The following is a 24815-nucleotide window of genomic DNA, read 5'->3' as shown; positions in this document are numbered from 1 at the left end:
CTAGGTGGCCACATTGTGATCGTTGATTCTTTGCCAGGGTTTTATCCTTCTCGCGAGCGATGGCGCTCTCCATGGCGGTGGCGCTGCCTTGCGCGAGCAGGCGCCAGAGAATCCCCGATGCTTCTTCGTGTTCTTCGCGTTCCAGGATTGTTGCGGTGGTCCAGGGCAGGAGTAGGATTGGCATTCCCTCACAATGGACGCGATCCAGCAGCGGCAGCTGCATTGGAGCAGCATTGACATCGTTTAGTGGAAGAACTTGCCTGGATTCCGGTGAGTGAGCCCCTCGATCTATCACCTCCTCACAATCTCTCGAAATATTTCGTAGGCATCTATGTCGATGCGTCGATCGGCTGCCGGAATTTCGGCATTGGTATTGGCAATGGCTCGCGATTCTTTGCCATGCGGCACGGCCGCAAGGTCCCCAAGCTCAACCGGCCCCCGGACCAGCGCCGCGCGCTTCTCCGCGGCCTCGCCACGCAGCTCCTCCGGCACGGCAGGATCAAGACGACGCGCGCCAGGGCCAAGGCGATGCGCCCCCACGTCGATCACATGATCACGCTGGCCAAGGGAGGATCGCTCCACCAGCGAAGACAAGCTCTGGGCTACATCTATGACAAGCAGCTGGTTCACGCCTTGTTTGCCGAGGTCCCGGAGCGCTACTCAGAGAGAAGTGGAGGATACACCAGGGTGATCAGGACAATGCCCCGGAGGGGCGACAATGCTCCCATGGCTTACATTGAGCTCGTGTAGGAGACGAAGCTGGGAAGGAGGTCCCGGGTTCGATTCCTCCGGCTCACTCGTATTCACCACTCGTGTATTTCATTTTTTTTTTCTTCTTGATGACTGGGAGTTTGCATTTCAGTGTTGGCTATGGCGTTCTTCCTCGTTCGTCCTCGTCCGTTTGTGGCGGAGCACAACTTTGTTTTTTTCGTGTTTCAGGAATTATAATGCCGCATTCACCTCGTGCTGCTACTACGACGCAACCCACGTAGATCAGGTTCCAATCGAGATCTCTTCATCGCCCCCTCTAATCATTTCCTTGGTTCTCTCAGGTTCTTTCATGGATTCGCAAGCAAGCTCCAGCAGTCTCCTCGGAGATGACAATGAGGGAGCCACCGGAATTTACCACTCGCTCAATTGGTTGCTTGTTCGGCTGACGCTGGCTGCTGGTGTCGGGGGCCTCCTCTTCGGCTATGACACAGGTTGTCACACATTGTTTTTCATGTTTCTCACAATCACCGGCTGCGCACCGTGCAGGAGTGATATCTGGAGCATTGCTCTACATTCGTGATGACTTTGAATCCGTGAATGAGAGCACTTTCTTGCAAGTAAGCTACCTCCGCTTGTTTGCGTGTGAAAGCATTGACAACCACTGTTATTGTTCTTGTAGGAGACAATAGTTAGCATGGCTATTGCTGGAGCAATTGTTGGAGCAGCCTTTGGAGGACACATGAATGATCGCTTTGGACGCAAGTTTGCAATGTTTTCTGCAGACGCTGTCTTCGCAGCTGGAGCAGTTGTCATGGCAGCTGCGCCCAATCCATATATGCTGATTGCTGGCCGCTTTCTCGTAGGATTGGGAGTTGGCGTGGCCTCAATGACGGCTCCGCTCTACATTGCAGAGGCTTCCCCGAACAGAATTCGCGGGGCTTTAGTGAGTACCAACGTGCTCATGATAACAGGTGGTCAGTTCCTGTCCTATCTTATCAACTTGGCCTTCACCCAGGTAAAGCTTCTACCATTGTCGAGCTGACCTTTACGCCTGAATTTCTGTAGGTACCTGGCACTTGGCGGTGGATGCTAGGAGTTGCTGGAATACCTGCTATTGTACAAGCTATACTAATGTATTCTTTGCCTGAATCGCCTAGATGGTTGTTTCACCAGGTAAGATGTGTACTTGCCTTTCAGCGCTCTTACGTTCGAATGATCAGGGAAGATACGAAGAAGCAGTGTCAGTGTTGGAAAAGATATATCCAGCAGAGCAGGTGAAACATGAAATCAATGGCCTTCGAGCCTCTCTGGAAGAAGAGGAAGAGGCGCCACGAATGTTAAGGATACGGGACATAGTGGGGTCGAAACAAATCAGGCTGGCCCTTCGAGCGGGCGTGGGACTGCAGGTATCTCGTTTCGTGTGTCTTCCTTGTTTAATCTAAAACTGTGAAGTATTTCAGATATTCCAGCAACTGGTTGGCATCAACACCGTTATGTACTACAGTCCTTCTATCGTGGAACTCGCGGGCTTTGCCTCGCACTACACAGCGTTGCTGCTCTCCCTTGTAATCGCCGGAATGAACGCTCTTGGGACCGTCGTAGGTATTTTTGTCATTGACCACGCCGGCCGCAGGAAGCTGGGCATCTCTAGCCTGGTTGGCGTTGTCTTTTCGCTGGCAGTACTGTCTTCGGCATTCTACCTTACTGCCAGAGATGCTCCGTTGGTAAGCACGCATGCTTCTTTTGAGACTCCAGATCTAATGTGCCCGGCGCTATCACCTTCGAGGCTAACTCCATGGACTTGCATGGACTGCTTGCAATCTACATGCGGCTTTTGTGCTGTCAAGAACAACCAGGTTGGCTCAAACTTTTCCTCTGTCTTGGTTTCCGGAAGTCTCATTCTTTTTCTTACAGATGCTCCCAGGCCGCTGCCTCGTCTCCACCGCTTCCAAGTTTTGCGGAGCCGATGGAGGTGGCTGGTTCTCGCAAGGCTGCCCGAGCCGATACGGTTGGCTGGCTCTAGTCGGCTTGGCCCTCTACATAAGCTGCTTCTCTCCGGGAATGGGCCCGGTGCCCTGGACGATCAACTCGGAGATCTATCCTCTCAAGTACCGAGGAGTTTGCGGAGGAATCGCTGCTACGGCCAACTGGATTTCCAACTTGATCGTGGCTCAGACGTTCCTGTCGCTGGTGAAAGCCGTGGGAACGTCGCTCACTTTCGCGCTCTTCGGCGTCATTGCTCTGATTGCCATCGTCTTCATTGCGTGCTTCGTCCCCGAGACGAAAGGACTGTCGTTCGAGGAAGTGGAAAACCTGTGGAAGCCTCAAGACCAGGACAGTGATCAGCAGCCCCTGGTGCGAGACTGAGGAAAGGAAGCAAAATTTTCCTGGATGGATTCCACCCAACGAAGGTCTCACGGAATGATCTGTAGGATCCCGGGGACCAAGATTTGCCCCAAAAAAAATTGAGACTGGAAGCTCGCTTTACGATCCAAGGAAATCATGCCGCCTACGATCTACAGTGGTCCGTAATCCTCGACAAGAATGATCGAGGTGCCCGACAAAGCGTGTGTGAGAGCCGAGAGCTCCACTTGGCGGCGGGTTGGATTGGATCGACAAGACCACAGTTCCATCGCCTTTGCGAGCTCCATTTCCCTGTTCTAAGCTCTGGAGCTCGTTTTATTGGGAAGAACATAGCCAGGCTCTGGAAATTTTTACTTGCGAGCCAATGCTGCGAGCGGCATGAAGAAATCCTTGTGGATCGCAACTACTGGCGAGCTAAAAGAAGAACAAGACCGACAAAAAATTGTTCAAGGCTCTGTTTGTCCAAAAGGTATGAATCGCAGCCGTTAGATGAGTTCCACCTTTTCTCGTTTCAGTATATAAACGGGCTTTGCGTATTAGGTTCTCCACTAAAGGTTTTGGCGAGATGAAGACATGGTCGAAGATTTTAGTGTTTGGGTTTGCGATCTTGGCTCTCTGCGCGTGCGTGTATGGGAGATCGGTTCCTCAGCTTCGGACTATCTACATGGGAGACTCAATCTTTGATGTTGGAACTAACAAGTACGTGAAAAACTCTGTTTCGCGTTGTGATTTTGTGCCATATGGGAAGACAAGGTATAACAAGCCATCAGGAAGGTGTAGCGATGGGTTTCTAATTCCAGATCTGATAAACCAAGTGATCGGTTTGCCCTTTTCAAAACCATTCTTGGGCTTGAAAGCTGGGAGCCAACTCCCACTGAGCATCAACTTTGCGTTGGACGGTAGTGGATTACTTGACTCTACTCACTCGGACTGGGGTGTTGTGTCGTTTAACGAGCAGCTAAAACAACTCGAGCAGCTAGCCAACAAGATCTCCAAGAAGAATCTCAATGATTTTGTGGTTGTGATATCTTCGGGTGGTAACGACATTGCGGCAAATCTTCAAAACACTGCTGAGATAGACTTGGAAGCAATGCTAGTGTTATTGGAGAAAGGCTTGGAGCAGCTCTATAGATATGGATTCAGGAAGATTGTCTACTCGAGCGTTGGGCCTTTAGGGTGTGCGCCTATTGTCACGTCGGGTGGAAATTGCGTGAGAGAGATTAACAATCTAGTAGAGCAATTCAATGGGCAAGCTCGGGAGATTGTTTTGGGGGTGGCAAGAAAATTCCCAGGGATGAGAGGCACATTTGTTGACGGCTATTCACTGATCAAATCCTTTGTGGAGAACCCAGTTAAGTTTGGATTCAAGAATGGAGGGGGTTGTTGCCCCAATTGCCTATCACACAAAAATACCTTGAGCGGGCTGTGCAAGAATCCAAGTGATTATGTTTTCTGGGATTTAATTCACCCAACGGAGCACACGTACACACTACTGAGGAGAGAATTCACGAAACAAATCGCAAAAATCCTGTAAACTCACTGAGGATGCTTACTGATTTTTGGTTTGCTTAAGAAAATTTATAAAGGGACTGAGATGGTAGTGAATATATTTGAATATTTTAAAATATCTTACCATCTAATGATTGTTATTCATTTAGATTAATTTTACATTTATAATTTATAAGTTTTCCTAAACACTTTTTATTATATTCTTTTTTATTTTACCATCTTAATGGTTGATATGCTGTTGTTTATAAATTATATACAAATTTCCATTTGATCAATTAAATTAATAAATATTAAACAAATCAAATGTTAGTGCATGCAAAGCACACCAAATTTTTTTTACTTTGTACAAGATATGAGAAAAAGAAATACAAAAAAGTGTTTTGAACCATCTCCAGGTCACCTCCACGTCTCACAATGCGTTAAAGATCAACTGGAGCTCTTTTAAACAGGGACAAGGTGGTTGTAGATGACAGGATTAACATCGCTGCTGTGGGAAAGTCCGAATGGATCCCGACACGATTGTGATCAACGTTGGCTATGACCAAAATGGAGTGTCGATTATGTTAATCACCAAGTTCTGCAGCGGTCTCGACCCAAGCACCGAGGAAAGTGCATTGGAAGTGGAAGGAGGTAAAAATACACACTTTGCAAAAGCTATATAGTTTTTTCATTCGCTTGCTCGTGGAAATTGTGTAAACCAAGAAGTTGGTCAAATCTTGGCCACTGACCTGCGAGAATCCCGATCCAAAAGCCGTGGACCTCTATCTATCAAACTGGAGTTCTCTAGAGAAGTTGGTACCGGTGGTTCAAGGAGGAACAGAGGTATTGCCGAGCCTGAGCCATAGCGACTTGGCCTGCGAAAAGAAGAGTTCCATCCACAAGTTCCTGGACTCGCTCAAGACCTTGGCCGAGTTCAGTCCGGCAGATTACCGACGGCCGAAGCCTCAACTTCGTCGATGCCTCGTCGTTGACCAGTGATCCAGGGTTTTTCCAAAATCAAGACTGGCAACAGGGGAAGATGTATTGTCGGGAGCATTCATGGGCCGCGGCTAGAGGAGAGCAAGTATTGCGTCGATGCATATCTGCTCGTGATGAACATGAGCTCAAGTCCGTGGCTTACTCCATTTGCAGAGCACTCGGGCTGCTCCAAAACGAAGGTAAAAACCATCGCGGTGGACAGAAGCCAAAGCTCAAGTTCCGGGACTGGGACGAGGACGAGCTCGGGGCGTACACTGGCGAGTCAAATTTGTATCAGCTGGGAGTGATGCTGGAGAAGCTGATCACGCCGGCGGCAAGCCATGGTGGTGGTGAACGAAAGAGGAAGATCGAAGATGGGCTCGCATTTATCAGCAAGCTCAGGATGATCGAAGGTAGGTAAATCGAAGCGAAAGTGTTGATCAAGCTAGATTATTCAAGCTAAAGTTTATCCACCAAAGATTCTAGGCCTTTTTCCAAACCCATGTAACGAGAAATATTTTACCGGGGAATATACTCCTTGTGATGGGTTGGGCTAGGGTTTTTTAGCTATGGCGCTCCAGCAGCTCGGGCAGGAGACCGTGCCCTTGTCGGTACTCGTCAAGCGCGCGGCCGAGGCCGCCTACACCGGGCTCAAGGAGGTCTGCGAGGCGGCGCCCGAGCAATCCGACGCCGAGAAGAAGATCAGCCTTCTCAAATTCATCCTCAAGACGCGCCAGCGCCTCCTCCGCCTTCTCGTCATCTGCAAATGGTGTCGCCAGGTACAAATCTCTCTCGATTGCCATCTCGATCGATCGATCGATCGGGCGATCGGAATGTAGAAATGTCGATTTATTTTTGAGAATGTGTGTGATTTTTATTCGTTTGCTCTCTTAGATTCCTCTCGTGGAGCGATGCCAGCAGCTCATGGGGACGCTGTCCAATCACGACATGAGCTTCACCCAAGCGGCCGATTCCATGTTCTACCTCCACGAGAGCTTGCAGCAGTCGCGAGCGCCCATGTACGATGTCGCCTCCGCCATGGACGTGCTCTTCACCGGCGGCTTCCCACGAATGCCCAAGTGCATCGAGGATCTCAACGTCCAGCCGGTTCTCGAGGGGTGGAAGAAGGACAACGTTCTTCAAAAGCTCGACACCCTTTTGCGATCCAAGCTCCTGGACATCGCCATTCCAAAGGAGTTCACGTCGGTCTCGGTGCGCGATGGCCGGCTCACGCTGCGCGTGGATGGAGAGTTTGAGGTGGAGCTCACTCTCGGCTACCGGGGGAATGCGTCGCTGTGGAGGGTGCTCCATTTGAAGCTGCTAGTCGGGGAGAGCTCCAGGCCGGCAAAGTTCTCGGACATGCAACGTCTCGCGCTCTCCGACGATCTGGAGCGGAGGATGTCGGCTCTGGAAAACCCGTTTGGGATCATCTACACTGTTCTTCACGAGTTTTGCGCCGCGCTGGTGATGGACACGCTTTGGCGCCAAGTTCGTGCGCTGAGGCACGGAAGGTGGAAGGACGCTATACGGCTGGATCTCTCGTTTGAGACGGCCGCGTCTGGGAATCCGGCGACTCAAGCTCCCGCTGACGCAGAGGCGGATCCGTCCAAGTCGCGTGTTCATGGCGTGAAGATAACTTACTGGCTCGACTTGGCCAAGGGTGGTGAGAGCTTGCTACCGAGCTTGAGGATCGAGCCGGGTAGTGACCAGAGAATTTCCTGCCAGCACCAGCCGCCGCTCACGGATCCTGGGACTGGCAACGACGCTGAGTTTGTACTAGATCAGAGCCGCCTGGACGTCGAGAAGTTGATACTCCGAGTCATTAACTGCAACATTCACTCCCGGCTCGTCGAGGTCCAGAAGAGTCTAAAAGCCAACACTTATATTCACAGGGTGGAAGACGATGTGTTCTTGAAATCTTCTGCGCAGGTCAGTGAGAGATAAAGCTTACATTCTTGGCGTTCCTAATGGTTTTTGTGTTTCTTTTCCTGTGCAGGATACCTCGGACATCGGTGAAGATAGCCTTCATGTGCGCGCTTATGGGGATCTATATATCTGTCTTAGTATCAGTATCAGGTGCGTTGCTCTTTGCCTTGTTGAGAACTAAATTCACTGGATGTTAATAGGAATGGACGTTTTGTACTTCGAGCTCCCTCAACATTACTCTCATTGTCTTTAGTTCAAGAGATGGAGGAGGCGATAAATCAGGGGACCTCGGTCGTTGATGTCTTTATCAATCTGCGCAATCAAAGTATTATCCACCACTATGCATCCTTGGGCGGATCAATGAATCTGAAGGTTGGTAGTACTTTTCTTTAAAAAATTTTTTTTCTCAGAGAAGCTTTGCAGGTCTTTGAAAAAGGTGCCATAACGCTGAAATTTCCGGAGGATGGACCTAAGCTTGGCTCAGACGTACTTGTTCTGGGATTTCCCAACACCGGCGATTTGTACTTCCTAGCAGTGCATCTCGATCCAGCATTTATGCCACTCTTTGTTCTATTGGAAGCTCAAAAGTTGGTGCCGCTACCAAATCGGACAACTGTTGCAGCAAAGCATCTGGTCATACGAAGGTACATGAGCATCGACATCAGCAAATTTTCTTTGGCTGGCAACGATGAAAACTTGAGTTTATTAAGTGACAACGTAAAAAGTGGAGGCAGGAGCTTAGTTCCCAAGACAGCTGAAGTGAGGAATGGGTTTGACAGGATGGACAACCAAGTAGTAAAACTGGAAAAGGCGGAGCAACAGCCGAACTTCGCAATGGGACAGCTGCAACGCTATCATGCGTCACCTTCAGTTTCATTGGGAAGTCCATCCAGCAGAGCCAGCTTTGGCAACCACAACAGAAAATCGTCATCAAGCAATAATCTGCTAGCGTTGGTGTCTCAAGCCATGGGAAGCCCAGCCAGAAACTCATTTAGCCGGATGTCTCCATCGACAAAGTTACCGGAGCTGGAGTATGGTCGCTTAAAGTCCCCTCTACTTCCTGTGGATAATCCCGCCTCTCCGGACCTTGACGACGATCATCTTTCGAAGCTGATCGAGTCGATCTCAACGGGTGGACCAGCAACGGATAACATGGCCAGTACAGGTTTAAGACAGGTTCATTCGTCACCGTCGTCGAGAACGGTGAAGTCGGCCTCTAAGAATTCGTTGAAGTCTCTACATCTTGTACCTCGCAAGGGCCTACCGGATGGGTTGGGATCACCCCTGGCAAAGGATATGGATCGGTCGCCTTATCTTCTTCCAGCCCCTTCACGTCAACTGAGTTCCTTGAAGCGCAAGCCAGAGTCGGACATTTTCTCGTCTCTCCCGTCACTGCAGCGACTAAGCCTTGGAGCAAGGAAGAAACAGAAAGTTGAAGCGCCATCGAACGCCTTGGAAGTTTTCTCTGGACAGCCTTATGCTGCCGTTGTTGCCGCTGCAAATCAAGGGAAGGCTCCTCCGGTGACACATATGGCCGTACTTCTGCACGTCGTGAAGAGGTCCTGGCTGGTGATAAAGCACGCTCGTCTAACGAACCAGATGGATTCACTCGGCATATCGTACGTCGAAGAAGGCAGGCTTTCATCATCCGCGGGACTCATTTTCCGTCTGGCAACTTCACGAATGAGAGGAGATATGGGAAAGTATTGCAATGCTTGGCAGCGGATATCTTTGAGCCTGGGACAGCACGGCAGCGATGGATGGGAAGTAAAAGTCCGTGATTCGCACTATAAAAGCCTGTGGAGCCTTCAGAAGCAAAAGGTGGCGGATTGGGGAGCTGGTGTTCAGCTCGCGGCTTTGTCGGAGGCTGATGCTCACATCAAATGTAGTCAAGAAGGCTTGATTCTTAGCTACAGTACGGTGGAAGACGACAGTATCAAGAAGCTTTTAGCAGATCTAGAGCGCTTAAGAAGTGCTCGAGCGTTTGCACACTGCATGAAGAAGCTTCTGGAGGACAGGATGGACGAGGGAGACGAAGGAGCTTCGCGGACAGATACGAAGTGGGAAGCAATTACCAGGGCTTTCAAAGTCGAGGCTTTGGGCCTTACGAGCTTATGGTTCAGCTATACAGGAAGCATGCCAGGAATACTTGCACGATTTGTGGTAGAATGGGCATCCGACCAAGAGGGTTGCATAGTTCATGTCTCGCCGGAACAACTGTGGCCCCATACGAAGGTATGTTTTTCCGAGTTCCAGCTTCTCTGATCTTCTAACAGGTTTAAACTTTCCAGTATCTGGAGGACTTGATTAATGGAGGGGACGTGGAGCTTCTACTTGATGCCATCCGGATAACGGCTGGTCCTTTACATGCACTTGCCGGTGCAATCCGTCCAGCACGAATGACAGCACCTGTTTCGAGCATTGTCGCTTCTGCCATTTCTCCGCCAGGTCAGGTTTCTCCTCCAAATAGTTCCGCCACGCCTCAGTCCAGAGCTACAGGACTCTCGATCCAGATTCCAACTATCACTTCCGGCCCCGGGAGAGGGCCTGGTCCAGGCATAGTTCCAAGCTCCCTGTTGCCAACGGACATTTCCGTTCTCATGCGCTCGCCATATTGGATCAGGATAGTCTACAGAAAGCAATTCTCGGTGGATATGAGGTGCTTTGAAGGTGACCAAGTGTGGCTGCAGCCAGCTCCTCCGCCTCAGGGTGCTGGTCCCGACGCAGGCGGTTCCTTACCTTGCCCGCAGTTTCGGCCGTTCGTCATGGAGAACGTTTTGAACAGTTCTGAGACTGTGGTCACCGGCGTACAGCAAAATGGTCCGGCATCTGCCAATCCTCGCTCGAATGCAAGTGCTACTCGGAATACTCCAAGCTCAGCGGCATCTGGTCGGAACCTCGTCATAGGGGGGCCCGGTTATCCAAGCTACAGGGGTGAGCTAAACTCTGCGTTCTGCGGCGTGAGTGACGATGGAGGTTACAGCGGTGCATGGGTGCCTCTTCCTGCTCTCAAAAAGGTCCTGCGCAGCACTCTTAAGTATCTCGGTGTCCTCTGGCTCTTTGCGCAGTTCCCCAATATTATTCGCGAGGTACTTGGCTCCGTTATGAATGGGAGAGATGGAACTCTTCTCCACTTGGATCCTGAGCAACCTGCTTTGCGATTTAATATCGGGTACGTCAACTTTTGGCTTATAACCTCTGTACTGACTTGCTTGTCACGCTGTGCAGGAATTGCATGTTTGCTGTGAATATGCATCGCCACCAGCTGTATTTACAAGGTTTGAACGTGAAGAAGTTTCAGCAACCGCCTCCCGAGCTACAAACAGACCCCCCAGGAGCAGACGCGGACCTGACAAATGGTGAAATGCTGGAAATAACTGAGTTCTTCGCTCAACGAGTCGCATCTGAACCGTATGATGCCTCCCGCTTGGCCTCGTTCGTGACGATCCTGACGCTACCGATAGCTGTCCTTCGGGAGTTCCTTGGATTGATATCATGGATGAAAGAGGCCCAGAAGAACCAGGCCGTGGAGGCCACCCCTCGGCCGAGGATTGAGCTGTGCCTGGAGAATCGTTTGGTGATCAACACCACCATGAAAGAGGAAGCTGGCAGCAGCACGTCCGTGAAGAGCAGCATACTGCACGATCGCGAAAGAGAAATCGTGGAGTTCGCTCTGACTGTTTTCTTGGACCTGGGTCCTCACGTCAACGTGAACGTTGCTGGAGGTGCGGGGTGGCTGCCGCAGTGCGTATCGGTGCGGATGAGATACTACTACAACAAAGGTGGAAGGCGGGTGCTTCTGGTGGGCTTGGAAGGCAGTCATGGGGGCAGGGCTTGCTGGTCCAGGGGTGACGAGTGGGAGAGGCTGAAAGAGAGGACCAAAGTGCTGGAAGCTGCTGCCGCCGGTCAAGAGTCAAGTGGGAGATTGCGGGCAGTAGCGGAATCTGTGCAATTAACTTTGCAGTCTGCGCTCCAGCAGCTCCGTGCGGTGTGAATGAAATTCTGCGCTCTGCGGAGTAGCTCGGGAGTCGGGACGAGATCTTGCTGCGCAATTTTTTGACTTGTTTAAAGACTTCTGTAGGTACGCCTTTTCACTTTGGTACTTCGTTACTGTAACTGTTACATGCTTGCAGGTGACGAGCTCCACAAAAGATCTGGGAGCAGATCTGCTCGGCACGAAGCTAACATATCGTGCAGTGACCAGATTTATGGGCAGAGATATTTTCTTTTTTTTCTCTTCATGGTACATTCTATAGACGTTTTGTCTCCTCGATTCGCTAAGTTTTCTTCCCGTGTCACTTGCAGATGACGAACGACTTTGCACTGCCGAACGGAAGGCAGTGTTTCGCTATTCACGCCGTGCAATTTTCCAAGCCTTGCCGTCCAAGCAAGCATATGGAGACTATCAACCTTGATCATGATATTTCAGCAGCCTTTGACTGAAAGCGAGGCAGGAAGACACAAACTCATTAATTTGGGTGGGATACTGCCGGGATACGGCGGGATGGTTAGCTCCTTTCTTACGGAATTTTCTGTCGTCCTGTAAGCTGAAAGTCTTATTTCGATGCAGGTAAAAAAGAGCTATCGAGATGTGATGCTTGGAGAGCGAAAGTACCTCCGCTGATGAGGATCTTTGTGACCAATCCATTCAACATTACGTCACGCAAGTAATGAGGCTTATGCGGATCCGGGAAGGCGTGAGGCAAGCATGCCTGAGTCTCTTTGTTACTTATCTGTTTTTCTTCTTTTAACTCCAGTCAAACAAGACAGGCAGGCACAGGAAGGTGGTGAATTGCATTACCTCTGTGTAGGTAGATCTTTCCGCATCAGCATCAAACCGAAAGCAGCAGCAGCAGCCAGCGGCAGCATGCCAGAGCCAGAATAGCAACAGGGACAAGAACAGGATGCATAGCGAAGGGAGGCAAAAAAAAAAAAAGCCCAACCAAAAAACAAAAACGAGAAAAAGGAGCTGCAAAGCAAGTAATGGCACACGTGAGGTAGTAGTAGTCGTTGAGCTCTTTGTTTTTTTTCTTTTTTCCCTCCTTTTCATCTTTTCATGCTCGTCTCTGTGTTGTTTGCAGGTCTGCGCCTGGTCCTCGTTCTCGGCTAAAGCTTTTTGCGCTGGTAAAATATAGCGAACTGTGGTCGTCCGCCGGGAAAAGAAACCTCTCCGGTTATAGTGCGTTGCTCGGGCGGGGACTCCTTCCACGGTCTCTTGTCTCGGACCACCAACTCGGGCTGGCCTGGCGCTGTCCCTTTCTCCCGTGTGCTGCGACTCTGGCGCTGCTAAAAGCAACAAGTTACAGGTATGTGTGTGGATTTATTATGCCAAATACCTGAGCGCAGTGCGGGACACTTACTTTGATTGCCTGGCTTTGTGTTTTTGCTTGCAGGCACATTGATAACTCTTGCAACTTCTAGCTAAACTGGATGAACCAGCTTGTATATATGTGTATATATATTCCAGGGCCAGCTAGCGCATATGTTATGTTCATCGTACAAAGGTCCGATTGAATCAAAATTGTTTTTTTAAACTCTCGCTCGTTTTTTTTTTTCTAGAAGACGATACCTTTGTTTTGAGTTTTATAGCGAGTAACAATCATAGTGGGTGTTTTTGTCAAGGGAGACAAGCTAGCAGGGGATTAAAATTGACGCTACCACAATAACGAACCCACATGGTTTGGCATTGATCTGGGAACGCATTGAAAATCCTGGAGAGGGGAAGATTCGAGATGCCGCGAGCGGATTCCCTGGTTCAGGTGAAAGAAAGAAAGAAAGGTGACCTTTGTTCTTCTCACCCTCGTCGGTCAGAGAGGGTATCTTTTTTTTTCTCTCTTTGGCTAAAGTTCTTCGAGGAATTGGGTGTAAACAACACATTACAAGGAGAAAAGAATGGTTTTCTAGTCGCCAACTTTTGTGCAAGGATTGATTGCGGGGGCATTTGTTTAATCGGCATTTGTCTAGCTCGTGCTTGTAACGTTTTCCTTGGATTGCTAGATTGTGTCGATGATGGGCGATTGAATCGGGGGCAAAAACGTTACAAACTCTTTCACCCTCTCTTTCTCGTCGCTATAGAGCCTGTAATGTAATGTAGCAATGGCGACAGCACGCAAAAGAGCAAACACGCATTATCCTTGACAAAATAAGCTTTGACCGTGGCTCGTGACGAGATTTGGCCACCATGAATGGATGAAATTGGGCCCCAAGAATTGTACGTTGGTGTTTAAATTTTGATCTTTTTTTCCCCGTGGTCGTTGCCGTGGAAGACCGAAATGTATCAAAAATTTCTTCTCCCCCCAAGGAGGGGACGATCGATTGTGATGAAAAGATTTGATAGGGGCATCTGGTCTTTTGACTTCGAAACACTGCACAAAAGAGGGGTTAAAAAGAATAAGAGAGCACTTCTCGCAAGATCAAAGGTTTGGGATTGGTTGGCTGTGCGAGAAAACTTCGGGCCTCTTCGAGAAAGAGAAGAGAGATCTCATCAAGACTTAGACTTGTGTCCTGTTCTCGCTTTTTTTTCTTTTTTTTTTTTCTGCGTTTTTTCCTTTTTCTTTTGCGCCTTTAGCCACCAAACTCAATCCATTTCTACGTAACATCCGACATGCACGCATTGGACAGCGACCACCGCCACGAACTCTCGTCTGGAAGAAAAAAGCAAAAACAAAAATCTCCCTGCACAAACAAAACAAGCGCTTGATTCCAGAAGACCAAAGCTTTGAACGCACACCACACCATCTCTGGCTGGTTGTTTGGTGTTTGGTCACCTTACCACCACCCGTAAAATTCGACAAGCAAAGTAAAAATAAAAAAATCGCAAATCTCTTACCACCCGCATGCCCTCCACATTAATTGGAGAGATTACAACACACTAATTGTAAGGACAGCCGCTCAGTTACATTGAGTGCGCAAAACCAATTAAAAGACAGCGATTAGATTAAATAAAGGCCAACGGGACGGCGGCCCTCTTGACTGACGGTGACGGAGCCGTCAGTCAAGGTCAAACCAACACGTCTAGGGCAAAGGTAAAAAAGGTGGTACACCCGTGTTAAAAAAGTAGTGTAAGTTTCCCGTCAAAGTGAGGAAAACATCACGGTCGGTCGGTGGCAGCGGCGAGACCAATGGGGACCCGCGCGGGCAGGCCGGGCAGCGCTCCCGGGCAGCTAGGGCTACTTATAACAAACAGGGCCATGTGTGTATCGAGAAGAAGAAGAAAAACGATAAAAGAAATTAGCAAGGGTTTAAAGCAGAGAAGGAAGGAGGAAGGAGAAGAATGCCGGCCGCGATGAAGCTCTGGAGATGGCGATTTTAGGGTTCTTGGCGGGGCTGGGGCGGGGAAGGCAAGAGTGTAGGGGATCTTGGCTTCTGGGTCTGATTGATCAATCGAGATCGGGGATCGATCGATTGTCGCGAGCAAGATGGGCTCTTCTTGGGCGTGATTGATCAGCCAGGAGAAAGACGAGCCTCTTGTGATTGATCGCGTCGAATTGAGAGGGAGAGGGGAGGGAATCGAGCGAGAGAGATTGAGAGAGAGAGATAGATCGATCCAGCGAGCGATCAAGCTGGCGAGCAAGATGCCGGGGCTCAAGAAGATGCAGGTCCAAAATCTGCAAGTGCCCCACTACTTCCGGTGCCCGATATCGCTGGAGCTGATGCGCGACCCGGTGACGGTGGCCACGGGCCAGACGTATGACCGCTCCAGCATCGAGAAATGGGTGAGCGACGGCAACGCGACGTGCCCGGCCACGATGCAGCGCCTCACCGATCTCACGCTCATCCCAAACCACACGCTGCGCCGCCTCATCCAGGAGTGGTGCGTCGCCAATCGCTCGCGCGGCATCGAGCGCATCCCCACGCCCAAGCAGCCCGCGGACCCCCAGCGCGTCGCGGCGCTCGTCCGGGACGTGACGCGCGGTACCGCTGGCGGTACCGCGCTGCAGCTCTTACTGCCGGCACTGCGCAGCCTCCGCGCGCTGGCCAAGGAGAACGATAAGAACCGAGGTCTGATGGTGGAGGCCAATGCGGTTTCGGCTCTTATCCGTGCCATGTTTAGGATCCCTTCTTCCTCCAGCGACGACGACGACGACGACAATCTCTCCTCGTCGTGCTCGTGCTCCTTCGATCCCGATTCCTTGTCGTGCTGCGCGCCGCTAGATCACGACCAACATCTTGGCGATTCCCTGGACGTGGAGGAGTCGTCGCTGGCGGTGCTGGTGCTCCTCCCGCTCAAGGACAGCGAGCGGCGATCCATCGCGCAGTGCCGGCGGCGGCTTGGCGCCGTGTCGCGGATCGTGCGACGCGGGCGGAGCATGGACGCGCGCATCAACGCGGCGGTACTGGTGGAGAAGATCGCGTCGGACGCGCCCGAGGCGGCGAAGCTGGCCATGGGCCAGATCCCCGGCCTGCTCGAGGGCCTCGTGGATCTCCTCCGGGGCGACCACTCGGCTGTGTCGCCGCGCGCGCCCAAGTCGGGCGTCAAGGCGCTCTTCTCGCTGTGCCTGTGCAGCGCGGCATCCAACAGCGAGCGGGCGGTATCCGCCGGCGCCGCGGCGGCGCTGGTGGAGCACCTCCCGGCGGCACAGCACGGCGACGCGGACCGGACCTTGGGTGCGCTGGAGCTGCTGTGCCGGACGCGGGCGGGGCGGGAGGTGGTGGCGCAGCACGCGCTGGCGGTGCCGGCGCTGGTGGCGGCCATCCAGTGCCGGAGCTCGTTCCAGGCGGCCGAGTGCGCCGCCGGGACGCTACTGGCGGTATGCAGCGGGAGCGAGGAGGTACAGCTGGCGGCGGCCGAGGCCGGGGTGCTCACGCAGCTACTGCTGCTCATCCAGAGCGACTGCACGGATCGGGCAAAGAGGAAGGCCGTGGAGCTGCTCAAGCTGCTCCGGCGGTGGTGGGCGGAGGACCCGTGCCTGGCGGAGCTGGACAGGACGGACGTGGTGGCGTTCTAAGCGATGGCGGTACGCGCCCAGCTCTAGCTAACGGCCAGCGGCACACCGCGCGGTATGCCGCCAGTGCTCAAGAGACCGACCGAGAACCGCAATGCAATGCCGGTACTTTTACTATCTACGTGCCCACACCGTACATTTTAAGCGATTATAGGGAGGGAGGAGGGTTGTTTTTTCCGTGCTGTTTTTGTGATTTTGGGGGTTTTACGCAAACTACACTACGTACTAGTTGGCCAGCTTTTAGTCTTGGGTGAGGTTCTTGAGATTTTCTTCTTTATCCATGTTCCAACACCATGGTGTATATATTGTGTCAATATATTTTTGACAGCAGAGAGAGCACACAGCACACAGGCCAGCAGCACCAGCGCAGCAGCTGCAGAAACAGTAGCAAGAGATCTTTTTGGAAGCTGCAAATACAGCATTGTCTTTGTCGCTTGTAATGCAATTAGCTGAAATCCGAAGACAAAACAAGCTTAGGCCTACCTGGTGATGGATGCATGGCTGAATAATAATCAGAGAGAGATTCTTCTTGGTGTGAGATTATTTGTGGGAAGGAAACAGAAAGTGTGTGTCACACCTAATCTTTTTGTCATGCCACATGTAATGTTCTTTTTTTTTCTTCTTTTTTTTTCTGGGTGGGAGTAGTGGCATCAGCAAATTTGTGTGTTTGTGGGCTCAAGACTTCTGTGTGTGTGTGTGTGTGTGTGCTTCTCACTCTGGCAATGTATTTTTTGTGGTGATTTTGCCAGAGGATGGTCCCAGTCCAAGCTCAGTGAAAGGTCAAAGCCCTCTGGAATGCTGCTGCTTGCTTCTTTCTTGCTTGGTAACAAGTGTGAAGGGGATGGCTGTCCAGCCACAGCGAAAAAATTGATAGCTAGGCAAACAAAAGACATATTGGAGCTAGTAGATTTTTGAGGTTACACTCTGTAAAACGATTGTTTTGCTTTCCTCTCTTTTTTACTTCCTTGCTTCTTGAGCTGTATGGCCACTACAAATGCCAACAAGGGGACCCCTCCCTCTCCTTGTTGTTGGGGTCACAAGTCACAAAAAAAGGAGGGAGAGGGGTTTGGCTCAAAAACAAAGCCAAAAAATGGGGGACATGTTGTTGTGACTGTCATTTTGGTCCCTGGAAATGATGGTGGTGGTGGACCAGAACCAGAAGAACAAAGGCAAGCAACCAAGAAAAAAAAAAATTTTTCCTATAAAAACAAAAAGAAATGGAAAAACAAAACCAACCAATGGAAGAGAAGTTTGACCGTTGCCGTGTTCTGTGCGTGGGATGGAGATTTTGTTCCGCGTTTGACCGTTGAATATTCGGATCGCTTGCACGTGTAGCTGGCCTATGTAAAGGAAAAGATCTGGCAAGCCTGAATATGCGAGGGAATCAATCCAGGACGAAAGAAATTATTATAACGGCGAAAGTGCGCATATTACCTGTGGCGTTTTAAGTCTGGCATGGATGGATGATGGACGGATCTCTCTCCTCTCTTTTTTTTTCTTTTTTTCCCGGCGAGAGTGGAGTGGAATCACTCAGGTGTTTGATGATTGGTGTCACGGTGCGAAGAAAATTCTGGACTGGTTGATGCTTTGTTCGTGTGCTTATTGCAGGAGAGTACTACGATGGAAGAACTGCAAAACTGAAGTGGAGGAAGTGATTGACTAGAACAAGAGAGAAGGAAGTCCTGCGCTGTTTTCATACTTGCAACGTGTCCAGAATCTCGTCTGTGGTCAATCGATCCAGTTATCAAATCCGGAAGGACACGGAACAAAGACGCCAAGGTTAGTGGATTGGCCTTTTGCTTCTTTCTCCATAGAAAAATAGAAGCTAGCACACTTACGCAGGCTAATGTAGAGGCGCTCGTTTGAAGGGAATCACGGAGCTCCTGCAGTGAAAACAAGCTGAGCAGTGGCCTAGAAAAAAGACACAAGGAAAAAACTGTGCCTTGCCTGGAAGACGGGCTTTTCTCTCGTTGGAGGAACGAAACACCAGAGACTTTCGATCGAGCGTCCTGTGTAGAGCATGCAAGCACTGTTCGAGAAAAAAGAGAGAAAGAAAGAAAGAAAGAAAGAAAGATAAAAGCTGTGACTTGCCTGGAAGGCGAGCTTTTCTCTCATTGTATAAACGAAAATCCAGAGACTTTCGATCGAACATCCTGTAAAGCATGCAAGCGCAAAGGAAACAAAAGATCAAGCGAAAGAAGCGACTGCATTGATTACAGGCAAGGAAAGAACACACTGAAGATCAAAACCAGACTTTTCCACTCGTTTCAAGCTTTCCTGGCCTTGCCGATCTCCATCACGTTCTTGAGGCTAGGAGCATAGAGCGAGTACACCACCGTCTGGCGCTTCACTACCTCGAGCTGCTCCTTACCGGTCGCAAATGCCTCTGCCGCATTGCCGGATTGGCGAAATCCTTGCCTGGATCGGCGCTTGATGTACTCGCGCACATTGTAGTCCGTGAACTTGCGCGCCTCGCGCAGGAAACCCCGGTAGAGCGCGCGCACCTGCGCGGGATCCATCGCGTCGCGTCCTGTAGCATAAACCCTAGAATTTAGGGTTCTTGGGTTTTACTTGTTTTAACTGGCTGGGAGGGAATGCTGTGGATTCGTCGCTCCTCCCGGCGGATCCGTGCGCAGCTGCTGCCATTCCCTTTGGCGCCACCCGCCGCAAGCACCGCATTCAATAGCATCGCGAAACGATGTCGATTTGAGGTATGGTGATCGCTTTTGGTTGCTTGAGTTCTGGATTATTTTTTTTATCTTAGATGATCCATAGTACGAGCAGGGATGATCTGTGAGTAACTCAATCCCATGAGCCACTGATTTGAGTCGCTTTCAGGCAAAATTCTGGGATTTCTAGCTCTGAGCCTTCTCTGCTACCATCACCAGGAAGCTCCAGGGTCCATCCGACAGCCATTGTTCACTCTCAAGCTACCATCGGTGAGGTAAGTTCCATCTGTTTGTCTGTCTTTCTCGTGGTTTCTAAGTTCCAAGTGGTTTGTGGTGTTCTTCGTGAGTTTCCCGTGCAATTCTTTCTTGGTGATGTGAATTTGTGGTGATTCTCAGTTCTACTTATCTTAAGTTTCTGGACGTGTGCAGTACGTGAGTATTGGTCCATTTTGCAGCGTTGGTCCCGGTGCAAAGCTTGGCAGTGGCTGCACACTCCACCCAAACAGCCACATCTTTGGAAACACTCACATTGGCGACAACTCCACGCTCTTCCCGTGCGTTGCAACGAAACGCTCTTTTCATAAACGTCATTTCTCTTTTTCTCTGTCTTCCATTGATCACAGGGGAGCAATAGTTGGAGCTGACATTCCTGGTGAGACGGTCATCGGGAAGAATAACAGCATCGGCTGTTATGCGGTAGTCGGAGTGAAGTGCCAAGATCTCAAGTACAAAGTAAACATCCAAGCTCTTGTTCTTCTCCATTAAGACTTTTATTCCAGGATGCAGACGAGTGCTTTCTTCGAATAGGCGATAATAACGATATAAGGGAGCACGCCAGCGTTCACAGATCGTCCAAAAGCACCGATAGCACGGTACGTTGTATCCTCAAACTTCAAGTTTGATTCGAAAAAGTTATTTTCTCTTGTCCCAAGAACTCAGGTTTGATTCGAAGTTCTTTTATCTTTCAGATAATTGGCGACAGCAATCTTATAATGGGAGCCTGTCACATTGCACACGACGTCAAGCTCGGTAACAGCAACATTCTGGCAAATGGTACTCTTCTAGGCGGTCACGTCGTGGTGGAGGTAGCGATCTAGTTTTTCGCGACGCTTAAAAGTTTTGGTTTAGAATTGTATCCACACAGGAGGAGGAGCGGCAGTGCATCAGTTTTGTCACATCGGCTCTTACTCCTTCTTGGCAGGCGGTTCCATGGTAAATGATCCGCATTGTTTTTTTAATCACCTATCAAGATCTTCACCAAAACTGTATGTTTTTGCTACATCAGGTGGACAGAGATGTTCCAATGTATATGATGGTTGCTGGGAATCGTGCAGAGCTTCGGGGACTTAATCTGGAAGGACTGAGACGGCGTGGATTCTCCGAGATCGAGGTACTCTCTTAAAAACTTCTTTCCTGCATTGGTTTTGTAATTCCTTTCTTTTGTTCTCAGGTGAACAGCCTGAGGCGAGCTTATCAAAGGCTTTTCGTGAACAGTGATGAAAATGCTGGAGGGATCGACGACCGACTTGCCATTCTCGTGAGCCGTTTATTTTTCTCAGTTGGAATAGTGGTTTCTTGTTGATTTCATGAACTTTGGCTTTGGCAGGACTTGGATGCAAAGCTTTCCAAGGTTGAGGTAGTTCTTCAGATGATCAAGTCTGTCCGGGATTGTTTCGGAGAGAATCGAAGAGGCCTGTGTAAGTTTCGGCAAGTAACTGGAATCATAGACAATGCGATTGATATTCCTTGATCAAGCTCTACACATACAGTGGCTTAGCGGGTTCTCGTAGATATCAAATCCTGGAAACGTCGGCTCGGGTAAACCCGTCCGGAACTCGTGAGTGGAGGCAACCTGGTCCACGAAGGCCGGCCATCCCAGCGTGGGATCGCCCAGCGCCTTGGCCATGAGGCTCTTGTCCGGTTTGATGGACTTGAGCTCGTGTCCCATGTATCTCCTGGTACCAATGACGAGCTTGGCAAAGTTTCCACCGTGCGTCATCACGAAGACATCGGACTTGACGCACACCAGGAAGTCGAGAGCAGCGAGGCTGGTGACGTGCTGTCTGAATGGCTTGAGTTCCTCTTTCGTTGCTAGATCGTCTTTTCTCACCTGTGAAAAGGAAAACCATTTTAAATTTACAAACTCTGGAAGAACTTACCAAGTTTGGGAACATGTTTCGTAGCGGGGACATGCGATTCTCACCGCCGTAAACTTGGCCCGACGCGACGTAAATCTGCGTCTCCTTTGGATACCCCTTGGCCATGAGAACCACGCCAACTTCTGCGGGCTCGAGTGGACACCTTCCCTCTTTTCTTTTCAGTAGAGCTTGACGCCACAAATGTGACCCGTTCTGAAACGAGGAAGGATTGGATGAGCTAAACACAAAAGCAAAGACGGCTTACCTTGAACCTGCGAGGCCATTCTTTCTTCCTGTAAGCAGCCATCATTGCTTTTTCTTCGCGGTTACCAACAAAATCACAAAATGAAAGTCCGACCATTCCCTTCTCGAATCGCAAGTGTAAGGCCCTGAAATGCTGCGTTACAGGAAGCCAAGTAGTGGGATGACGCGACTTACATATACGGCTTCAATAAGCCCGTTCTGTTTCTCATCCTGGAAACTAGGACATCCGCCATTTCTTCTATATGAGGCAAAAACTTCAAAGCGTGGTAGTTGACCCTGCATCTCAGCTTGTTGATTTCAGCTGGCACATTATCATACCTGACAGCATGAAACACAGATGGTAGAAACATACACAACATAGTACAAATGACGCTTACCCAAGCCTGTCGACAAAAGGCTTTAGAGCCATCACTCTTTTCTCTTTGATACGAGGCAAAACGTTGTCCAAATACCACTGTGCCGATGCATATTTGGGGATGTTCTTAACAGTCCTCCTGAAAGTCAAATTCGCAAATTCGCTATAAAAACAAGAAAGGTGAAACCGGGCTTACTTGAGGCTAGTATACAAATCGCCTTTATCCGGCAACCACGACGGTATGTCTTTCACAATCCGCACATCATCTTTGAGGGACTCTATAAAATGATCCACGTCAAAGACGTCCTCAAACCGCCTGCATGCAGAAGCTTTAACTTAGGAGTTCCTGGAATTCGTGTGCAATCAGACGGACTTTGATAATAGTAGGAGCGCACAACTTACGTTTTGTCTTTCCATATCTGGTCCTGCTTCATCAACGGGATGATGAGCGTCACGTTCATGATCCTTGCAACAGCAACAGCATTGCAAATCTGCAAATTTTATGGAGCTCTTGAAACACATACTATAACTGCTGTTAAACAACTAACCGCAATGCGCTGTTGATTTAGTCCTCCTTCGGCATGGATGCCGAGGTAACCATTTGTTTCATCCTCCGCTAGAGGCACTATACAAAAGAAAGAGCGCTTGAATCAGACACAGGAAAGCAAAAGAACTAACAAAGAAAAGAAGCGAACGAACCAATGTGGTTAGAAGCTCGCTCCTCGGCGCAAGGTCGCCACGACTTAGTTGCAGATTTTGGATTGTGCCACAAAGAAGGCGTGTCCGAAACCTTCACAAAAATTTCCAATTTTTTGGTTCTTAAGCTGGAAAGATGGAGATCAAAGATGAAAGCTTACCGGTGGACAATGCAGCATCACACCATCCTTCCGACAGAGATATGGACGATTCTAAACCAAAGCAGAAGAGAAATAAACAATCTATAAGACTACGTAGCGAGCATGGATATTGTTTATCTTACCAAATGGTCCCACGCAAGAGGCAAGCAAAAGAACAAGAGCCCGAGAAGAGCCAAGGACACGGCCACGGCGATCCAGCCCCGCCGTGCCAAAACCCTCGCACCTAGCGATCCCTCCGACTCCGAGGAAGAGCTCTCGCCCTCCCTGGACACGATCCTCGACAAAAACCCTGGCAGCGACTGGAACGCGTGAAGAACGCGAGCAATGTAGCCCTGGGGGTTGTGCTGCGGCGCCTGCTGCTTCTTCATCGACGGCGGATCGGCCGCCAGCAGCGACTGCCTCGCGGCGGCGCCAGATCTCGCGATCGCCGCCGCCGCCACGGCGCTGCCTCCACTCCGCCACGCCTCCGCCATAGCTACATTCAAATGAAGCTTACTTGTTAGGGTTTATGCGATGAGCCGATGGAAGGGGAGAGGGGCGAAAGCGGTGGCCGAGGCGGCGCCGCTGTCTGGATTGTATGACGAGATCAGGCGATGGCCGGCGCGTCTAGAGTGCGCATTGAGCGCCTCCGGGGGGACGCTTGTGGCGAATTGTCAGCAAGCTCGCCTTCTCTGCGCTACAGGCTTTGGATCGGATGTGCTCTCGAGTGAGTGTGTGATTTCCAGAGCTTTAGTGCCAGTGTTGTGATCGCCAGCTCCGGATCGTCGTGGAGATGGCGAGGATTTGGCGACTACACACGTCTTTCAGCTGATGCTTGAGGAAGTTTTCTACTTGAGCTACGAGCTAGATTGCCTTCGCGTCCATCGCCAAAGCTCACAGGTTTAGCTCCTCTTTGCTTGCTCTCATCTCTTTGTTCCTTTGTGTGTCCTATGCTTTGCAGGGCCGTGTGGATCTTACACTCGAGCAATTGTGGTGCTTGATGCAAGAATTCAACAGGGAGTTTGTGAAGATGTACAAGGCTTACTCTCACCTAAGGAACAAGCGATGGGTTGTTCGTCCTGGTCCACAGTATGGAGCCGATTTCATGGCATACAGACACCACCCGACTTTGGTGCATTCAGAGTACGCAGTTATTGGAAGCTTTTGCTCTCCCGTTTGTGACAAAAGGTGGTCTTGCAGCTATGCAGTTCTTGTTATCCCGGCAGATGATCCCCAGAGCAGGCTGGCTTCATGGACGGATGTTCAAGGTATGACCCGGTTGTGTGGCAGTGTAGCAAAGGTGAGACGATCATTCAAGCAAAATCCGCTCTCACACATGTCAATCGAGCTTGCAGACACTGTTGGTGCTGTACATCATAGTTGACATGGGCCATGATCTGTCTTCTCCAACGTATTTGGAGCGAATAACAGTGGAGGAAGTAGAAGTGCGTCGATGGCTACCACAGAAACACCGAGAAGACTCACAATAACGTAAAATGGTTTTTGAGGAAGGTTAGTTTACTGCTTAATAATTCATGTTTAGTATTATTTATTAATACAATTGAACACTTGCCTAGCAAAAGTTAGCAAGGATAAATTTAGTGCTAAAATTAATACAATGCACTATACTAATCATGATGTTTAGTTTGCATTTGTTCTTCTTTTCCCATTGGATAACAAAAGAAAAAGTCTTGGTGAGATTTTTTTTCTTCCACAAAATGGAAGCATGATACCTATTCCCAATTGAAGCGAATTATCTCAACCTAAAAGCTGCCTAAACCTTGGGAAAGAAGACATAAACATCACTTTGACAGAATTTAAATAGTATTTTGCCATATTTTTACATATTGTACAATGTTATGAGCTTGGCAATGGTGGAAGCCATAGTTATCTCCACTGTGATGGCAGCCTTTTCTTGATCACTTCCTTTTGCAACACCAGCAACAGAAATGCTGAGGTGATGGAGCTTGAATCCTTTGTGTGGCTTGTAAGGTATAGCTCTAGCATCCTAGGTGTTGATGGTGAGCACTACTGAGTTTTTGGTGTTGTCCTTGCTCTCGCTACCACTGTTGTAGTTTTGGCTGTCCTTGGAGTTTGCGTCCCATGCACTGTTCTTGTGGGAGATGGCGGTGTCACTGAGA

General features: G+C 49.9%; 9 protein-coding genes across 14 annotated transcripts; 7 read left to right on the top strand and 2 right to left on the bottom strand.

Moving 5' to 3' along the window:
- Nucleotides 1-13: 13 nt before the first annotated feature.
- LOC9657058 (50S ribosomal protein L17, chloroplastic) lies at nt 14-840 on the top strand. The gene is made up of 2 exons (XM_002974093.2): nt 14-270; nt 326-840. The coding sequence occupies exons 1-2, from the start codon at nt 60-62 to the stop codon at nt 748-750; spliced, it is 636 nt and encodes a 211-aa protein (XP_002974139.2). The 5' UTR covers nt 14-59; the 3' UTR covers nt 751-840.
- Nucleotides 841-885: 45 nt separating this feature from the next.
- On the top strand, nt 886-3198 carry LOC9657057 (inositol transporter 1). The gene is made up of 8 exons (XM_002974092.2): nt 886-997; nt 1053-1202; nt 1258-1328; nt 1391-1726; nt 1777-1884; nt 1932-2117; nt 2172-2567; nt 2626-3198. The coding sequence occupies exons 2-8, from the start codon at nt 1061-1063 to the stop codon at nt 3076-3078; spliced, it is 1692 nt and encodes a 563-aa protein (XP_002974138.2). The 5' UTR covers nt 886-997; nt 1053-1060; the 3' UTR covers nt 3079-3198.
- Nucleotides 3199-3640: 442 nt separating this feature from the next.
- On the top strand, nt 3641-4609 carry LOC9657056 (GDSL esterase/lipase 6). The gene has a single exon (XM_002974091.2). The coding sequence runs from the start codon at nt 3641-3643 to the stop codon at nt 4607-4609; it is 969 nt and encodes a 322-aa protein (XP_002974137.2).
- A 1490-nt stretch (nt 4610-6099) lies between these two features.
- On the top strand, nt 6100-13153 carry LOC9657055 (mediator of RNA polymerase II transcription subunit 14). Its single transcript, XM_024678805.1, has 12 exons — nt 6100-6320; nt 6436-7470; nt 7538-7617; nt 7668-7839; nt 7891-9702; nt 9759-10639; nt 10696-11548; nt 11601-11710; nt 11773-11974; nt 12038-12464; nt 12549-12773; nt 12861-13153. Exons 1-7 carry the CDS (start codon nt 6111-6113, stop codon nt 11459-11461), a joined length of 4956 nt encoding a protein of 1651 aa, XP_024534573.1. The 5' UTR covers nt 6100-6110; the 3' UTR covers nt 11462-11548; nt 11601-11710; nt 11773-11974; nt 12038-12464; nt 12549-12773; nt 12861-13153.
- A 1538-nt stretch (nt 13154-14691) lies between these two features.
- LOC9657054 (U-box domain-containing protein 26) lies at nt 14692-16527 on the top strand. Its single transcript, XM_024678993.1, has one exon. The coding sequence runs from the start codon at nt 15042-15044 to the stop codon at nt 16413-16415; it is 1374 nt and encodes a 457-aa protein (XP_024534761.1). The 5' UTR covers nt 14692-15041; the 3' UTR covers nt 16416-16527.
- Nucleotides 16528-18599: 2072 nt separating this feature from the next.
- LOC112347663 (LYR motif-containing protein 4-like) lies at nt 18600-18947 on the bottom strand. Its single transcript, XM_024678910.1, has one exon. It carries the CDS (start codon nt 18929-18931, stop codon nt 18680-18682), a length of 252 nt encoding a protein of 83 aa, XP_024534678.1. The 5' UTR covers nt 18932-18947; the 3' UTR covers nt 18600-18679.
- A 35-nt stretch (nt 18948-18982) lies between these two features.
- Nucleotides 18983-20839, top strand: LOC9655988 (probable acyl-[acyl-carrier-protein]--UDP-N-acetylglucosamine O-acyltransferase, mitochondrial). 5 transcript variants are annotated; one of them, XM_002974088.2, is made up of 11 exons: nt 18983-19123; nt 19177-19205; nt 19251-19356; nt 19511-19635; nt 19705-19813; nt 19861-19953; nt 20050-20166; nt 20210-20293; nt 20367-20471; nt 20532-20618; nt 20688-20839. In XM_002974088.2, exons 1-11 carry the CDS (start codon nt 19007-19009, stop codon nt 20829-20831), a joined length of 1116 nt encoding a protein of 371 aa, XP_002974134.2. In that variant the 5' UTR covers nt 18983-19006; the 3' UTR covers nt 20832-20839. The 5 variants fall into 5 exon arrangements, with proteins under 5 accessions (XP_002974134.2, XP_024534702.1, XP_024534701.1 ...); XM_024678934.1 differs by having other exon boundaries at nt 19272-19356; nt 19511-19813; XM_024678933.1 differs by having other exon boundaries at nt 19511-19813.
- On the bottom strand, nt 20803-23180 carry LOC9655987 (protein PECTIC ARABINOGALACTAN SYNTHESIS-RELATED). The gene is made up of 11 exons (XM_024678932.1): nt 22818-23180; nt 22696-22746; nt 22538-22628; nt 22387-22463; nt 22241-22329; nt 22035-22154; nt 21861-21977; nt 21658-21801; nt 21485-21608; nt 21241-21432; nt 20803-21191 (listed from the first exon to the last, which is right to left on the bottom strand). The coding sequence occupies exons 1-11, from the start codon at nt 23166-23168 to the stop codon at nt 20832-20834; spliced, it is 1716 nt and encodes a 571-aa protein (XP_024534700.1). The 5' UTR covers nt 23169-23180; the 3' UTR covers nt 20803-20831.
- An 18-nt stretch (nt 23181-23198) lies between these two features.
- Nucleotides 23199-24247, top strand: LOC112347670 (tRNA-splicing endonuclease subunit Sen2-1-like). Of its 2 annotated transcripts, none has more exons than XM_024678938.1 (5): nt 23199-23401; nt 23468-23574; nt 23636-23817; nt 23875-23974; nt 24030-24247. In XM_024678938.1, exons 1-5 carry the CDS (start codon nt 23209-23211, stop codon nt 24162-24164), a joined length of 717 nt encoding a protein of 238 aa, XP_024534706.1. In that variant the 5' UTR covers nt 23199-23208; the 3' UTR covers nt 24165-24247. The 2 variants fall into 2 exon arrangements, with proteins under 2 accessions (XP_024534706.1, XP_024534705.1); XM_024678937.1 differs by having other exon boundaries at nt 23450-23574.
- Nucleotides 24248-24815: the final 568 nt, after the last annotated feature.

This window comes from Selaginella moellendorffii, unplaced genomic scaffold (assembly GCF_000143415.4).
Source record: "Selaginella moellendorffii unplaced genomic scaffold, v1.0 SELMOscaffold_23, whole genome shotgun sequence".
NCBI classification, from domain to species: Eukaryota; Viridiplantae; Streptophyta; class Lycopodiopsida; order Selaginellales; family Selaginellaceae; genus Selaginella; species Selaginella moellendorffii.
Note: the sequence above shows the minus strand (reverse complement) of the source record. Positions and strands in the feature narration are given on the sequence as shown.

Coding starts and splice junctions, on each gene's coding strand:
- LOC9657054 (XM_024678993.1), top strand. CDS start 15,042: ATGCCGGGGCTCAAGAAGATGCAGGTCCAAAATCTGCAAGTGCCCCAC.
- LOC112347670 (XM_024678937.1), top strand. CDS start 23,209: ATGAGCCGATGGAAGGGGAGAGGGGCGAAAGCGGTGGCCGAGGCGGCG. Junction 23,402..23,449: donor TGGATCGGATGTGCTCTCGA/GTGAGTGTGTGA, acceptor TGTGATCGCCAG/CTCCGGATCGTCGTGGAGAT. Junction 23,818..23,874: donor CCGACTTTGGTGCATTCAGA/GTACGCAGTTAT, acceptor GTGGTCTTGCAG/CTATGCAGTTCTTGTTATCC.
- LOC9655988 (XM_024678933.1), top strand. CDS start 19,007: ATGCTGTGGATTCGTCGCTCCTCCCGGCGGATCCGTGCGCAGCTGCTG. Junction 19,357..19,510: donor CTCAAGCTACCATCGGTGAG/GTAAGTTCCATC, acceptor GGACGTGTGCAG/TACGTGAGTATTGGTCCATT. Junction 20,472..20,531: donor GTGGATTCTCCGAGATCGAG/GTACTCTCTTAA, acceptor TTTTGTTCTCAG/GTGAACAGCCTGAGGCGAGC.
- LOC9657058 (XM_002974093.2), top strand. CDS start 60: ATGGCGCTCTCCATGGCGGTGGCGCTGCCTTGCGCGAGCAGGCGCCAG. Junction 271..325: donor AAGAACTTGCCTGGATTCCG/GTGAGTGAGCCC, acceptor AATATTTCGTAG/GCATCTATGTCGATGCGTCG.
- LOC9657055 (XM_024678805.1), top strand. CDS start 6,111: ATGGCGCTCCAGCAGCTCGGGCAGGAGACCGTGCCCTTGTCGGTACTC. Junction 6,321..6,435: donor TCTGCAAATGGTGTCGCCAG/GTACAAATCTCT, acceptor TTGCTCTCTTAG/ATTCCTCTCGTGGAGCGATG. Junction 7,840..7,890: donor GCGGATCAATGAATCTGAAG/GTTGGTAGTACT, acceptor GAAGCTTTGCAG/GTCTTTGAAAAAGGTGCCAT.
- LOC112347663 (XM_024678910.1), bottom strand. CDS start 18,931: ATGGATCCCGCGCAGGTGCGCGCGCTCTACCGGGGTTTCCTGCGCGAG.
- LOC9657056 (XM_002974091.2), top strand. CDS start 3,641: ATGAAGACATGGTCGAAGATTTTAGTGTTTGGGTTTGCGATCTTGGCT.
- LOC9657057 (XM_002974092.2), top strand. CDS start 1,061: ATGGATTCGCAAGCAAGCTCCAGCAGTCTCCTCGGAGATGACAATGAG. Junction 1,329..1,390: donor ATGAGAGCACTTTCTTGCAA/GTAAGCTACCTC, acceptor TTGTTCTTGTAG/GAGACAATAGTTAGCATGGC. Junction 1,727..1,776: donor TCAACTTGGCCTTCACCCAG/GTAAAGCTTCTA, acceptor GAATTTCTGTAG/GTACCTGGCACTTGGCGGTG.
- LOC9655987 (XM_024678932.1), bottom strand. CDS start 23,168: ATGGCGGAGGCGTGGCGGAGTGGAGGCAGCGCCGTGGCGGCGGCGGCG. Junction 22,629..22,695: donor TGATGCTGCATTGTCCACCG/GTAAGCTTTCAT, acceptor ATTTTTGTGAAG/GTTTCGGACACGCCTTCTTT. Junction 21,802..21,860: donor CCTTTTGTCGACAGGCTTGG/GTAAGCGTCATT, acceptor TCATGCTGTCAG/GTATGATAATGTGCCAGCTG.